General features: G+C 35.7%; 1 protein-coding gene, 1 long non-coding RNA gene and 1 pseudogene across 9 annotated transcripts; 1 reads left to right on the forward strand and 2 right to left on the reverse strand.

The window, feature by feature from the left end:
- Nucleotides 1-5,295: 5,295 nt before the first annotated feature.
- LOC136200716 (uncharacterized) lies at nucleotides 5,296-8,958 on the reverse strand. Of its 8 annotated transcripts, none has more exons than XR_010673464.1 (4): nucleotides 8,839-8,958; nucleotides 8,593-8,734; nucleotides 8,199-8,296; nucleotides 5,296-7,551 (listed from the first exon to the last, which is right to left on the reverse strand). It is a non-coding gene; the product is annotated as an uncharacterized lncRNA (long non-coding RNA). The 8 variants fall into 8 exon arrangements; XR_010673463.1 differs by having other exon boundaries at nucleotides 5,296-6,779; nucleotides 6,932-7,551; nucleotides 8,199-8,734; XR_010673458.1 differs by having other exon boundaries at nucleotides 5,298-7,551; nucleotides 8,502-8,734.
- A 975-nt stretch (nucleotides 8,959-9,933) lies between these two features.
- LOC136236065 (protein ALP1-like) lies at nucleotides 9,934-11,122 on the forward strand (annotated as a pseudogene).
- A 1,560-nt stretch (nucleotides 11,123-12,682) lies between these two features.
- Nucleotides 12,683-15,287, reverse strand: LOC136234707 (endoglucanase 9-like). The gene is made up of 6 exons (XM_066024180.1): nucleotides 14,900-15,287; nucleotides 14,506-14,810; nucleotides 13,794-14,270; nucleotides 13,578-13,710; nucleotides 13,308-13,486; nucleotides 12,683-13,228 (listed from the first exon to the last, which is right to left on the reverse strand). Exons 1-6 carry the CDS (start codon nucleotides 15,285-15,287, stop codon nucleotides 12,827-12,829), a joined length of 1,884 nt encoding a protein of 627 aa, XP_065880252.1. The 3' UTR covers nucleotides 12,683-12,826.
- Nucleotides 15,288-15,886: the final 599 nt, after the last annotated feature.

The following is a 15,886-nucleotide window of genomic DNA, read 5'->3' on the forward strand; positions in this document are numbered from 1 at the left end:
TGCGATGTTGTTTTTAATTCCGTTTGTGTTCTGTGCTTTCGTTATTTTCGTTTTTATTGTTTAAAATAACACCACGCAGGGCATACCCCATGGTACGCCCTGCGTACCCACCATTTTTATGCTTCAAAAAGTCTAGAAACTCAAACACGCGGGGCGCCCTGTTCCTACGCCCCACGTATTTGAGTCTCTGACTCAAACACGCGGGGCGTACCTTAGCTACGCGGGGCGTGCTTGAGACAACAAGACACGGAATTGGTCCACATGCAGGAGATTTCTGACGGAATGGGCATTTACGCGGGGCGTATCATGGGATTTCTGCACCAAATAATGTTGCTCCATACTTGTACTTTGTGAAATTACAACATTGCCCTTGCTTGATGTCTATAAATAGGAAGCTCTTGAACTTCATCGAAAACAAAAAAAAAAACCAAGAAATAATTACACACTAGAAAGCAAACTATACTTGTTTTGTTACTTGTTGTAGTATAGATTCAGTTTTTGTAGCTAAACTCTCCACCTCGAGAGCTTGTTCGGTTGTTTCGGCATTCCATCGAAGTTCCGCTCCACCATTCATCACCAAGCTCGAGAGTTCCACCTCCACGACCTAGGAGACGGCTTTGAGTCCGGTTAGCTAGTTTCAAGGGCGGATTCTCCCCTTTTACGTGCTAATTAGCTTGTACTCTTCCTATGTACTAGGCTTGGTTGTATTCCATTTATATACATTTCATATTTATAATTTCATGATTTATAATCTCTATTTCTCTTTACGTGTTAGTGTTTGCTACTTGTTTTGATATTGATAATTGATTATTGTGTAGGAGAACGCGATTTCCGACGCCATTCGGGCTATCCTTAGGGAGTTATATAGGTGTTGCCCTACCGGAAGTGACAAACCAGAAACCGTAGGAATTGACAAGCCACGGAACTTACGGGCCCTAGTTTCTAATTCCCCCACATTAGACACGCCTTGACTAGGAATAACGTAATCTAAGTGCTTCACGGGTCGGTCCTACTACACTTAGTCATCTTTGCAAGAGTAAATTATTATCCGTATACATTTAGAGTCGTTATTTATCGTGGTTATAACTTATCATAATTCATCCCACTTCATAGGGTTTTAGCTACATAAATCTGTGTCGCCAATAGTTAGGAATAGTGTGTAGTTGTGTCTTGCTTTACCCCAAAGTAATCGTCGCTTAAATAACATACGAAACCGAGTCGTCTAATACTTGTAATTATAAATCCCGTGGATTCGATACCCGGTCTTAACCGGATTATTACTTGATACGACGGGGTACACTTGCCCCTAAGTAGTCGTAGCGTCTAGTAGAGTTAAGAACAATTTATAAAGAACACATCCATAGATATAGAGTCCGCACTCATATTATATACATTTTGTCATTAGAAAACTCTACCTAGATCTTACGCCATCATTTGGTTATAGCGCTCAGTAGGAGTTGAGTAGATGAATAGAGGATGTACTCTTGCATACTCAATTGCTTGTAAAACGGTTTGTGCTCTACCTTTAAAGAGCTCAGTATTGGATTGAAAAAGCTCGGAAGGATTCTGGGGACTGGACGTAGGCGGTGAAGCCGAACCAGGATAAGTCTACTGAGTAATTTCTAACTCTTTCTCTCAATATATATATGTATGTGTTGCTTGCTTAAATTACTCAGGATATAAATCGTATAAGCTGACACTGAGTAATCAGAGGGTTGAGTTGGAAGCTGACCTTAAGTGTTAATTCCCAACTCACAAGTGAAACAGTTCTAGTCAGCCTCTGTCTAAAGCTGTCTTACATCTCGCTCGGCCTTGCTGACCGAAACTGAGTAAAGTAATTTAAAGAATTAAATTAAGTCAGCATAATTAAGCGAAAAAGTTACATTAGTTCCTAACTCCCCCTTGGAACTAATTACACGGGACCAACAATTGACTCATAGATCAGAATGAATATAGTCCAAAGGCCCCTTTGAACTATGGATCCCAATGCCAAAAATGACATGTTTGTGCTTTCCAAAAAAAACAATGCTCATAAAACTCCAAGTCAATATTCTATTCACTTCCCAATAGACTTATACGGCATAAATCTACCATTCTCGTCTCGCTCACATGTCAAGTCTCAAGTTCCATAATTCGGAAGCATCGAGATCAGATAAAATAAATGATGAACTTGTAACAGTCTTTCTATCGAGCACATATAGAGAACCCACTTCAGTGGCTTTCATTTGAAGAAGTGCTCTAGAAGGCACTTTTAGTAATCCTCCACAAGCATTAAATTTCCACCCATTATTATCAAGAGTGACCAAAAAGATTATATTTTTTCTCATATGAAGAACATAATGAACAACTAATCGATGTTCTTATAATACCATCATATATATGTAATTTGACAGTTCCAATACCATGAATTTTTACATGCAACATCATTACCCATTAGAACAACACCACCAGTAATAAAGTCAGCGAAGAAAACATCTCCTTATAAGGACATATATGGTATTAACATACAAATTCGAGCACCTAATCAAACTCAAATCTTTCCCTTTCCTCGGTGATAGTAAATGCATCCTTATCACCATTCCCATCAGCAACCCTAGTTGGTGTAGTATTTTCAACATCTTTATCTTTTTCATTTATATGGTTCTTCTTAAAGAAATCAACTCTTATATGACCTTTTTTATTGCAAAAATGGCAAATTGGGTTTTTGTGAGACCTAGATTTAAATCTACCTTTTCATTTGTTACTAGTTGAACCCCTTTCAGAAATTCTTCCATGAACTACAAGACCCTCACCCACAAACTCATTTTTTTTTATCAACTGGTGTAGACGAAGCCTTCCTCGCAGGCTTTCACCCACAGGAGGTCCGTCATGACTACTATGGTGGTGTTTGGACTCGAGGTCCACCAGAGAAAACAACTAGTTCGGTAGGGTCGGTGTCGGAGAAAGAGCCGCCACCCGGATTTTAGGCCCGAGAATGTTACTGAGATTCGCTGTGGGAAGCAAGTGGGTTCGGGAAGTTAGGTACGTCTGGGGAAGATTAATATCCCATCGAAAGGAAATATTAAGTGCCCCCAAAAGCTCCCAGTGAACCCACCGGCCTCCTACTTAGCATTTCTAAATACAATCAGGCTATTAATAACTCATTTTTAAGCTTTTTAAATTTGTGGGATGTGTGTATGTGTAAGTTTTTACAAAGTTTGCAAATTTGTTTTAATTAGATTATCGACAAAAGCAGATAAAGCAAGTAAAAAGGGTAAATTAATACAAACAACTACCAAAACGAAATGAAATTGAAATTTACAAACAAACTCGGGCATTCCCAGGCCTTCTTTCCCTTTTGATGTTGTTGCACATAAAATCAACTAGCAATACTAAATAAGTAAGAACAAGGCAAAAAATCTATGTTCTGGTCGTACCCTACCATGGCAGGGTACCTCTAGGGGCACACCCTGCCGCAGCAAAGTCCTGTATATGAGGCAAATTTCACACCACAACCTTCAGTTCATCCCTTGAATCAAACATGTGGCATTATAGGAACACTCAGATCAACTTCCATATGTTGCAATTGGGACCTTCAGATCTACCAATGACTACTATGGAAATTTCCCCATGTAGGGAAACACCTATACGACTAGGTTAGAGACTACATATCACAGAAGACTTTTCCCAAAGCCAGACTTTTCCCTAGAATAAGAAGAGTTCGACCTAACCTTATAAATAGACATGTATGGTCACACCCAACGGTATGTTAACACTACTACCTCACAACAAATCCTTACTCTTTAATCCTTCCAAAGCACCTACTGACTTAGGCATCAGAGTGGGGTCACCGGACTCCGACCCCTTTTTGACATTTGGTTCTGTTTTACAGGCTGACTCCGAAAGACTAGGCAAAACATTCAAACTCTCAATCATCATTCTAGATACACAATCATCAATGGGGAAAGCTTGTATGATTCTTTGGAGAATTTGGTGCAACCGGAACCACGTGGGCATGAAAAATTCTTCTATTCCTTGATAGATGTGACCTTAAAACTCTCTTTTGGTTTACTGTTGAAATACTATCTTGAAGCCCAAGCCAAGCTCCATTTCAATCACTATGCTAGCTATTGTGTTCCTAGTGCTTGCCACTAGACATGTCTACCTCCAAATTCCTTGAGAATTAATGTGGATGTTGCTATCTTTATGGATACAAGTTAGGTTGGGTGCGAGTTTATTGTAAGGAATCACATTGGGGATGTTGAGGAGTAGTTTTTCAAAGTCTTCCCAGATCAAGCAACACAATTTTGCCAATATGATGGAGACGGAATCTCAATTGGTTGCTAAGGCTTTTCATCATGTTACTAGGATTTATTATGAGTTTCATAACCGTATTTATGTTGTCATGCTAGCTAGATAGTCGGATACATGGGTTTAAAATTCATTTTATTAGCATATAAGCCAGAGCGGACTATTATATGTTAGTCCCTTTTTTTTTATCTTAGGATCCTTCCTTTATAAGGTATTTATAAGGTTTGTAATGATTGATAGTGTAACCGTTTCTTTTCTTAATGATATTGTTTTTCTTTTAAAAACACTAAAATGTACTGTACTCTCTTTTCCTTAACTTATTACAAAATAATGATATTAATTATATAACAATCCCTAACTTATAACTTGTACTTTTATTGTTTGTGTGTAAAAGAGAGTATATTTTAGTTGGAAAGCATTAAAAAGTCTTGCGAATTCTGTTAGAAATAATAAAACACTATGCCAAAAACCCCTTCAGATGACGGTTAAAAACCGCCATCCCGCAAGATATAAATCTATCACAGGGCTCGTTGCCATCTGATAGTACTTCAGATGACGGTCGCGTTCTGTCATCCGTAATAGCCTCACATGACAGCGACCAAATAACGACATGTCATCTGACCACTAATTATATGAGTTTATCTAATAACAACTGTCATCGAATATATGTTCTCATGACACCATTTTTAAATAATCTGTCAAAACATCAAGTTAAAATGAAGCTATTATGTTAATGTTATGACAGTTTTTATTTTCCTGACTGTCGTTGTAACGTAATTCACATGACATAATTTTTATTAAATCCTGTTGTTGGAACGTAATTAGCATGACATTTTCTTATAAGAATTTTGTCATTGTTTTTTTTTTTACCTCTTTCATGAACCTGTATAAATAACCAAAGTTTCTTGTAAATAATGTACAAATAACCTTTATATATAACAATAAACTTGTACATATGTGAAAATCACAATCCTAACCAAAGGTTTGTCATTACAAAGCTAACATTTAACATTCTTCATGGTGTATGATGTAAATGAATAACATAATCAATCTTTATATCATGACATTTTATAAAGGAATGCACCAAATAGATTAGAAAATCCACTATAGCTACAAATTGGTCAAAAACAGAAAGATATAGAGATATAATTTACTTCAACTTGCCATTTGAGTTTACATACCATTTCTAGTTTTGTTGCATACTCCTTTTTCATTATAAATTTCCAAATAGACAGGAAAAATGCAACAATTGGTAAATTTATGAGGCCTGATGAACTTTTATTCACATATATAATATTAATTAAGAAAAATCACTAACAAGCCAAGGAACAACCAATAATATAAATCTACGTATTCCCCTATTTCACTCTCAATATGATCCTCCAATTTACAGTGAGGTTTTTTTGTTGATTTAATAACTACTAGGCCTTTCTCTACTCAACTAGACTACAGCAGAAGTAAGAGCAACCACATTTAGCGGAAAGCACTTACCGGATATCAACTAAGCACCTTACGAAGCTCATCGATCAATGACGCTCGGCTTAATGGCTCCACCTGCATTACATTTAAGCATTAGGGTGTCAAAATGAGTTGGTAATTTAAGTGATTTAGCTCTTTCCTGTCAAGGTTAGATAAGCTATGTGAGGTAAACAAAACCAGATAAATACAGTAATGAATTGTTAAACTGTGAATAGAAAAATTTTGGAAAATGAAGAGTGAAAGCAGACCTCTGTGATTATTTGAGGGTGAACTAATTACCGAAGAACACAAAGAGAGCCATTTTTTCCATGACGAGAGCAACACACTTGAATGCAACAAAAGAACTATACGAGGTTCATAAATTACAAAGATTATGGATATAAAATTGATCTCTAATTCAGAGCCTCGTGTTTCTCCCTCAAGAGGAGCTTCAGATCTTTGGCTTCTTAATGCAATGCAACATTGGCCCCAAAATATCATATTAGGGAAAGAGCAGAGAGATCAAAACAAAGGTGTTGTCTTATGTAGTTAGAAACAGAGAAAAATACAAGCAGAACACATTCGAATTAGAACCATTGGTCGCCCAATTTTCAATTTCCTCACCTATAATGACTTTTCAATACCACATGTAAAACTACACCAAATAACAACTTACTGACCAGTTCATTGTTTGGCAATTCCAGTTGCATTTGCATCGGCATTAATTCTTAAACCATATGAGAAGTCCTTCAAAGGACCAAATTAATCTGGTCAGCATGGGATGGGAGTCCTTCAAAGAGAAGTCTCCCATCAAAGGTAGATAAAAAGAAATGATAAGAAAAAAGGGGACTTAATTAATAAATGTAGTCACTTCAAAGTTCAAATAGCTTCTGCAGTGGGCCAAGTAGCTTGCAAGCTCTAGGGGATATGCATTTGCTGTAACCTCTTGCTGAGTTGTAGGACAACAACAAGAAACGACAATTGATAATCTCACCGTGCTATGAGGTACCAATTATATGGTCATACCCACCCTATATTAACAAAACTGAAGTTAATAAAGAGCTAATGTGAACTGACAAACACAAAGCTACAAACGGCTTTTAAGAAGAAGATATGATCAAATATGAGTACTTTATATGGACAATTGTTAAAACACTGAACTAATATTAGAATCATAACGCACTCTATATCCCCAATACATTCCAACTTATAACTTATCATATCAATCAGTGAGCACTGAGCAGATAGATACCATACCTGCAATAGAAAGAAAACATCCGCAATCAGTCCAACACTACAATTCTAGCAAAAGAGAAGAAGTCAACATCATCAACGACGGCCATTAAAGCTAGAAAATTCTTAAGGAAAACCGCAAAGTACGTGATCATTCTCTCTTCTGCTTTCTGATACACAAATGTCTACTGTATCTGTAGTCGCCAGAGTAGACCAAAGTAGAATTTTTTCCTTTTTTATAAAACACTTTCACATTAGTAATTGTAATTATTGTATATACAATATAGGCACTATAAAGTCCATTTCTTTTTTATTTTTCTTCGATATTATCTTCTCACTTTCTCTCTCCTCTTCCTCTTTCAACAAGGGTTTCCCTCGCTTTTCATTCGTTTTACTTCAGCAATCCATCTTCTGGGTGGCTAATGTTTTGTATTTTTTAAACAATTGTATAGGTATAGGCATGATGAATTAATGAGTTAGAGTGAAGCTCACATATATTTATGCAAGTGGACCATGTAGCAACAACAATGTCAATAGAGTAAGAGACAAGTTGGATACTCGAACTAGTTCCTGCAAAATGTCCTTGTCCATTGCAAACCCCCTTTTAGGACAACATGTTACTCAACAAGTAAATAATTTTCACTATAAGAAGAGGAAATTGTACTAGACTACATATTACCAAAATGTAGGAGACATACATACATGCTTTCTATTTCATGATTGATTGATTATTGTACCTGCAACTAAATTACTTATAGTTTCAGGATTCGATCCTAATGACATAGTCCTACAGCAAGGTTAAGAAAGCAAGGGATACCTGTGCTTTTCTACACAGACAATCCTACAGCAGGGTTAGATCCTGATGACATGGTCCTAGTGTGTGCATTTTTAAGTCATCAATCACTTGAACATAGAGATACTTGTTGGAACGGAACACACATATGAGAAACAGAATTTAACTACATTACATGTGCCTGTGCCTCTTCAATATTGTAAAATGCAAGAAACACATCAATGGTTAAAAGGCTTCTAAATGCATAGAACAGACTTCTAAAGGCTAGAACTCATTAAATTACAAAGCAACCCAAAAATGCATAGAACAGACTTCTAAAGGCTTTCAATGTGTACAATCCATCAAGGAACTTCCCAAAACACATACAGTCAAAAAAGAAAAAATCCAAATATATCCTAGGCACCGCTCAAAAAAGGAATTTCACCTTCATAAGTAACAATGATCATGGATGGGTCTTCCAGGAACCTCTCCATATGCTTCCTTGCAGGACAACCTCTCATACTGCTACATTTATAATAACCCCTGCACAAGTTTAAATTTGACATCTCAATCAAGATAAATTCCTTAAAGATCTAGCATAAGGAACTAATGGTTGAAATTGATAAGGAAGAAAACTGAAGTATAAGGAAGAAAACAGAAATGTAAAAATTGGTAAGATACAAAAGAGAAAAGAAGTGATTTTATAAAGCAAAACTTCAAAATTAACAACAGGTATAAGGAACTTAACTTGTTCATGAACGTTAGATTCAAAGGCTGAGTTTTACAAAGTGAAAAAAAAAACAAATTGGGGGAAATGATACTTAAAATGGAGACTCAACAGCAACATGATATCTGCCGATGCCGATCTATATCTGATGGGTCGATTCCTCGTGGCACCTGTCAATAGAGTTGCAGTAACAACAATTCTCCACAAGATTTGAGAGAGTGAGAGAAAGAAAGAGAAGTGATTCCTCGTGGCACCTGTTGATAGAGTTGCAGTTCTCCACAAGATTTGAGAGAGTGAGAGAAAGAAAGAGAAAAGTGGAATTAGTAATATAAAAAAGATAAAGTCCAACAATACTTACCAGATGGATTTGAGAATGGTCGGAGAAAAAGACATCTAGAGATGCTGGGGAGATAGATACAATTCCAGATTTGAGAGATGGAGATGGAGAGAGCAAGGTGAGATGGATTCTAGAGAAATGTACAGACAAAATGAAAAATTAGGTTTTCATTTTTCCTTTTATATCCCGTCTAAAAAATTGGGCGCGTTAAAAATTTGAGGAACTTTTTGCTCCCCCGCTTTTCAAATATTTGGTTGCCGCTTTTTTGGTTTTCAGTTAACAATGACAGTCATTTATACGCAGTGTCGTCTGATGGTTAAGTGATTTTTCCATCAAAATCGCGTTTTTTGAGATGACAGAAGACTGTAATCGTAATGTCATCTGAGAATCGAGCGCGTTTTTAATTACGCCTTCAGATAACATAATATTAAAATACTGTCACGCAAAATATTCAGACGACACGAAAATAAATGTCTGTCATGTATAGTGTGTCATGTGAGGGAAAATGGCATAGTGAAACTATTTTAGAGCATCCACAACGGGGTATATTGAACCACTCAATATACCTCATTGTATCATACTCTCCCATTGGAGAGAATATTCGGTTGATGGCTCACTTTTACTATCTAATGGCAGCAAAGTTGAGCCTTCAATTATTATTTTTTAATTTTTTTCAAACTTAAATACATATCATTACCGTTGGAGAGGGTTCTCCAGCCCTCTCCAACGGTAATATCCATTTTTTATTTCTTTTAAAATTCTATACTTTAATTTTTTTTATTTTTTTAAAATATATAAAATATTATTTTAATTACCAATAATTGAATTGGAACAATTGAATCAAACTACCCTAATTAATTACTAACAATTGAATGCTTTAATTAAATACTAACAATTTTCAAAAAACTAGTCGTTAAAAAACTAGCCGTTAGAAAACTGTTACAACATGGCTTATATAAACATCATTGAGTGTTTTTTTACTACCACCATTACTATTATCATTTCTATATTCTACCTTCATACACTTAAATGGATCCAATTGAGTTTGAAAAAATAGAAATTTTTTTATTAATTGAATATTTAGACGATTCAGACAACGAGGAAGAGTTACTGATAATGGCAGAGTGGGCAAGAATGAATGAAGCATCAACCCGTCAAAGGAACAAACGGAGGCATCTCAACCGGGAGCGTGAAGCAGGCCATGATCGTCTTTTCAATGACTATTTTTCTGATGCACTGGTATATCCTGCAAATATTTTTCGCCGAAGATTTAGGATGAGGAAACAATTATTTATGCGGATTGTGGAAGCTCTGCGAAATCATTCAAAATATTTTCAAATTCGATGCGATGCATCTGGTAAAAGGGGCCTTTCTCCCCTTCAAAAATGTACTGCAACTATCAGAGAATTAGCATATGGTGCGACAGCTGATCAATATGATGCGTACATACGAATCGGTGAGAGTACAACTATTGAGTGTTTGGAAATTTTTTGTCGATACGTTATTGAGATATTTGCACCAAAATATCTTCGAAGGCCTAATAGTGAAGATATTCAATGACTTCTTCGATTGCATTCGGAGCCTCATGGTTTTCCCGATATGCTTGGTAGTATTGATTGTATGCATTGGAAATGGAAAAATTGTCCAGTCGCATGGAAATGTCAGTTTACTAGAGATGAGCAAAGGGCTCCAACAATAATGCTAGAAGCAGTTGCTTCAACAGATTTATGGATTTGGCATGCTTTTTTTGGAGTTGCGGGATCAAACAATGATATCAACGTATTTAATCAATCTCCGTTATTTAATGATGTTTTGAGTGGAGTTGGTCCTGACGTTCAATTCATAGTGAATGACAATAATTATACGAAAGGATATTATTTAGCTGATGGGATATATCCGGAGTAAAAGTTTTTCATTTCCGGAAGATGCAAAAAGGATCATGTTCAAACAAATGCAAGAGGCTACAAGAAAAGATGTCGAACGAGCATTTAGTGTGCTACAATCTCGATGGGCAATTGTTCGGGGGCCTGCACGTTTTTGGCATCGAGACAAGTTGAGTGATATAATGTATGCATGCATCATATTGCATAATATGATCGTTGAAGATGAAGGAGAAGGTTTAAATAATTGAGATGATGACGAAGGAGAACCTCCTATCACGGTAAACCAAGGTTCCATTCAAAATTTTCAAAAATATCTTCAAAGAAATATGGCATTACGTGACCGAGAAATATATAATGACCTTCGAAATGATTTGGTGGAGCATATTTGGCAACATTTTGGAGATTCTGAAAGAGAAAATTAGTATCAAAAAAATATTTTAATTTTGTAGTATTTAATGTGTAAGAGTTGAATTGTTGTTATTAATTATTAAATTATTGTTCTATTGTTGTGTGGTTATGTTCAATCTAAAAATTAAAATTATTTTGTTAGAAAATATATATCATTTTGTGAGAAAATTAATTGTTTAGTTTAGTGGTATGGAAAATAATAAAAAAATATGATTTAATAGTGAATCCATGTGATTGAGTGGTTCTAGTGTTTAACCATTTGAAAAAGATAGTACGATAGAATAAAGTTTATTAAATGGGGCTCACAAAAATAATGTGACATGTCTATTGAGTGGTTATATGATTTAACTATTGGAGATGCTCTTAGTTGCTAAAGATATGATATTAATTTGCAGTGGTTTGATTAAGAGATGTAATTATTCATGGACAATTTCCAACAATAGATTGATATATATTATCGATCGAAAGAAACAATCAATTTCTCTTTTTGCTTAACCATAATTCTTCAACATTTTCTTGGGGAGTCTATATTGTTTTGTTGGAATAAGGATATATTTTTGCTTTGTTAACTCTAGATAAAGCTTTCATAAATCCTTAGTAATATGTGAGAAACAATAAACTCTAAGGACAACAACATATTGTTGTACAAAGTCATATATAGTACTATAAGTGATTTTATTTTCTTTTATCTTATTTGCTTACTTTAAATTATTTAGCGTTGTTTATCCGATGTGGAGCATCTCCTTTGAGGATCGAGTCCAGGCGAAGAAAATCGGAGGAAGAACCAAGCACGAACGATCATGCGAGTAAAGGGGCCAAAACAGTCCCACGCGACAAGTCAGCGGTTAAGGCACGCTTCGCATGAGTGAAAGCACGCTCCGTGTGGAGCATGAGTGATCCAGGGGAAGTGGCACTTAAAAGATCAGCAACTAATTCACGCTCCGTGTGAAATTAGATCACGTTCCGCTTGGATTTTCCACGCTCCGAGTGGATTCACTTAAAAAGTGTTGCTCCTTAATCCAGCTTCCTCCTTATTTACAAATCTGTCACTCCTTAATTACAACTCATGTCACTCCATATTTACACATATGCCACCCTTATACCTTTATCCCAATTTACCCTTATCTTTACATTTTTAATTAGTTATTTAATTTGCCCTTTCATGTAATTTGGCAATTAGGTTTTTGAGATGATATAAATACATCTGTTTCTATTGTAATCTTGAACTTTTATCAATATAATTTTATCATCTTCTTCAAGAAGTGTTTGTTAAGGTTTTAATCTTCAATAATGGGGTATCTTTGATTTCCTACGGATTTAGGCCGTAAAACCCGGGATTCACTCCTTTTAATTTAGTTAAAAAAGAACATATTTATTAGTTTACGATTAAAACTAACTCGTTCCGAAATAATCTGTATTGTTATCATTAATGTTTTTATGTTTCTCCATCATCTACACCAAAACAAGATGCAATTTTGAAATATCTGCTACCTTTTATTCCAAATATTGTACACAAGCATCTTGAAACAATGGTCAAGCACTATTTCGCCAATAAAATTTCTTGAGTTTCCAAACGCATATAATTGGCACTATGACATTAAAGGATAAGCTAAAAATTTGTTCTTGTAAGCGAAAGTTCAAGGATAAAATGAATTGTTTCTGTAATTATTAGCTAGCAATAAGATAATCTGTCCATATTTTTTTGGCCTGTTGTAGATTCAAGGAGGTGAAGAAGGGTTTCGGATTTTAGTGAAGACGGCATCTAGGTCTATGCCTAAATTAATGGTATTTGAATCAGGAGAAATGGAGGGTGGGTCGTGGAGTGCAATAAGTGCTGCAACTAGACCTGCATTGCTTGCTATGCTTGGCTCAGTGAACAATGGTAAGTTCCTATCATCTATGAAATTGTCGGATCCATCCGGTCCTCCAACCATAGCTCCATAAACAATGTTAGGATTTTTCTGCTTGGAGTATAACCATCTATCTCCCTCTTCACAAGCATAGGGTTCACCATCCCAACGGATCGATGCAGCCCTATGATGAACATGGCTTGGATATTGGTTTCCAAATCCAACCATGTAGCTCATCTTCATTGGATTATCTCCTAGAATGTAATTTACCTAATCAAAGCCAAATAAACATTATAATTCTCAATGTTAATTAGACTCCACAATATTCAATATGCTAATTAATACTTGCCTGAAATTTAGCGAAATTGTGCAACATTTCCAATGAAAAATCACCAGCACTGCAACTTAAACCTGAAGTAGGTACAAGTTTGTTGTAGTCACTGTATAATTTAGTCAGAAAAGATGCTGTTGCAGCAAACTGTAATGGTCCAACATCATCATCATCAGGATTTAAGAGGATCAATCCACCTGTACGTACAGATAAATGCATGTCATGTGGAATTTACACACATTGCACTAGCACCAGCAGAGTGTTTGATGATGGAAATAGTTAATTAACCTGGTGTTTTCTTGAAGGTTTCCTGAGAGAGATAAGAACAGATAAGCAACCTTGTAGCATTCGACGAAAGATGTAAAGCATCCTCGAATGGAAAGCCAACATCCCGGAAATAGAGAAGCCTAGTTAGCAAAACCTGCAACACAGTAAGTATCCAAACAATCAAATTCCAATGTTATGAAAATCTTTGCTGAACCAAAAAACTTCCAACAACTTTACCGCGTTAGCAGTAAGCTTGTTGTTCCAATAGAAAAGTGTTTTATCTGATATTTCCTCCTCTTCCACTGCTTCACTAAAATGATCAGTAGCATATCTGAGATAATTATGATTACCAGTAGCAAAGTAAAGCCAAGTTCCTCCCCAGACAAGTTCATCTTTATAGCTAGATGAGTTATAAAACCTTGTTGCTTGTCCTCCACAAGTTTCAACACTGGTGTATGTTCCTTGTTTTACTGTTTGGTTATTAGTTGAAACCTCAAACAACATTTGTGCAGCTTCTATTAGTTTTGTTGAGTAATTATTGTCTTCTTGGAATACTATTGAAGCTGCTGATAATGCTGCTGTGATCTCTCCTGCTAGATCAGAAGCTGTTGCATCACAAGATGAAACGGGCCTTGCATACCTCATATCTTCAGGTCTTTGCCAGCAACTTATATCATTATTCTCCCCTTCTGTCCCATTATCAGGACTTCCAACCTTCTAATTCAAACACAAGATGAATGAAACTATGCATTTAATGAAGATAAAGGTGTCTTTTTGGTCCTTCAAGATCAAATTAGTCCCAATTTGGCATTGGAGTCAAATTAGTCTGTCAACCTGGCGTGTGTTATTTTGAACTAATTTAATCAACAATGCCAAGTTTGAGGACTAAATTAATCAAATTGAAAGCTGGAGCCTTAATTCCATTTATCAATAGGTTAAGATATATTGCCTGAGAGTATAGAACAATAGGAGCCGAATCTGAATTTGGTTGAACGAAAAGCTGGAGTAAGTAATCTGTGCCCCATTTGATGATGTCCTTGACATGATCAAGCTCACCAATATCAGCATATTTGTGATGATATTCAATGACAGTCCAACTCAAGAGAGTAATAGTATAGGCTGTTGGGAAACTGAATTTGATATTATTGCCAGAATCATAAAAGCCACCCACAAGGCCCCCAGGCACAGAATCCCCATCTTCCAATCCTGAATCTCCTCGGAAATTTACACCACTATTGCTTGGATAATTCCCAGCTACAAAAACATAGTTGAATTATAATTCACAGGATTATATGGAACGTAAACATAAAATAAAAAGTAAAAAGCGTTAGGAAAATTTTTACATCTCTGGGCATCAAAGAAGATGAGAGCTTGGCGCAATGCAAGTGTGAGATCCTTTGAATTACCATGGTGGTTATTTTTGTGGGCCAAGAAATGAACCAATAGGACAGCTGCTAGGACAAGGAAAATTATGGCGAGTGAAATGTATAGAAATCGCTTGAAATACTGTTTATCTGTTATAACAACCTGGTAATCGTAGGACTTGGAGAAGTTAGATGGAAGTGAATCATAATTGGAGTTTGATTTTGGAACTAAACGAAAGTCGAGTTCTATTGAATTCCATTGGCTTGATGAAGGGAGAAGTCTTCCTGCCTCAGAAATTGAGTGAACATAATTTGGAGGATTATGATCTATACCAGTAGAAGGAGAAGAAGCGCTCGAATTTGGCATGGATGATCGATTCGATGTAAACTGGAAATTTAACTGTTTTTAAGTTTATAGTTGTCTGTTATATATTGCAATAAAACAAGTAGTAGAACAGAATAGAAAAAGGATTCCTAATGTGGAGAAACTAGGTAGGTAGGAAGAATTAGAAACATCAGTTAACGATAATACCAAGGTTTGCTTTGTCTGAAATTAGTGGCATCTAATGTCCTTGCCGTCCTTAGTGTACTGGATGAAATGAATATTTCCATTTACTGCTGCAATTACAGATTTCTCTACAAAGACAAAATGAAAAATGCATCATCTCTTATTCCTCAAGCTAGGCTAGAGCTTCACCACAGACAAAAAAAAAAAAATTCTAAATAATAAATTATTAATAAAAAATGAAATAAAAATAACACTAGGAGTGGAGAGAGGTTCTTCATTAATAAAGATAAAGAGGGGCGACTCTTAATGATTTGAGTAGTTTTGGAAGTAACCAATTGAACTAAAAGTTTAGATGATAATTAAAGTTCGATAATAACTTTTTATGTTGAAATGTAATCATAAAAAAAACATTTCACATAAATTCACGCAGGGACATTTGTTATAGAAGATATAATACA

Source organism: Euphorbia lathyris, chromosome 7, assembly GCF_963576675.1.
Source record: "Euphorbia lathyris chromosome 7, ddEupLath1.1, whole genome shotgun sequence".
Classification (NCBI taxonomy): domain Eukaryota; kingdom Viridiplantae; phylum Streptophyta; class Magnoliopsida; order Malpighiales; family Euphorbiaceae; genus Euphorbia; species Euphorbia lathyris.

Bases quoted from the DNA above. Each gene is read 5' to 3' on its own strand.
- LOC136234707 (XM_066024180.1), bottom strand. From the start codon at position 15,287: ATGCCAAATTCGAGCGCTTCTTCTCCTTCTACTGGTATAGATCATAAT. The intron at 14,271-14,505 runs GCAATATATCTT...TTGAATTAGAAG, and splicing joins CTATTGTTCTATACTCTCAG to GTTGGAAGTCCTGATAATGG. The intron at 13,229-13,307 runs GCAAGTATTAAT...GGCTTTGATTAG, and splicing joins ACAATTTCGCTAAATTTCAG to GTAAATTACATTCTAGGAGA.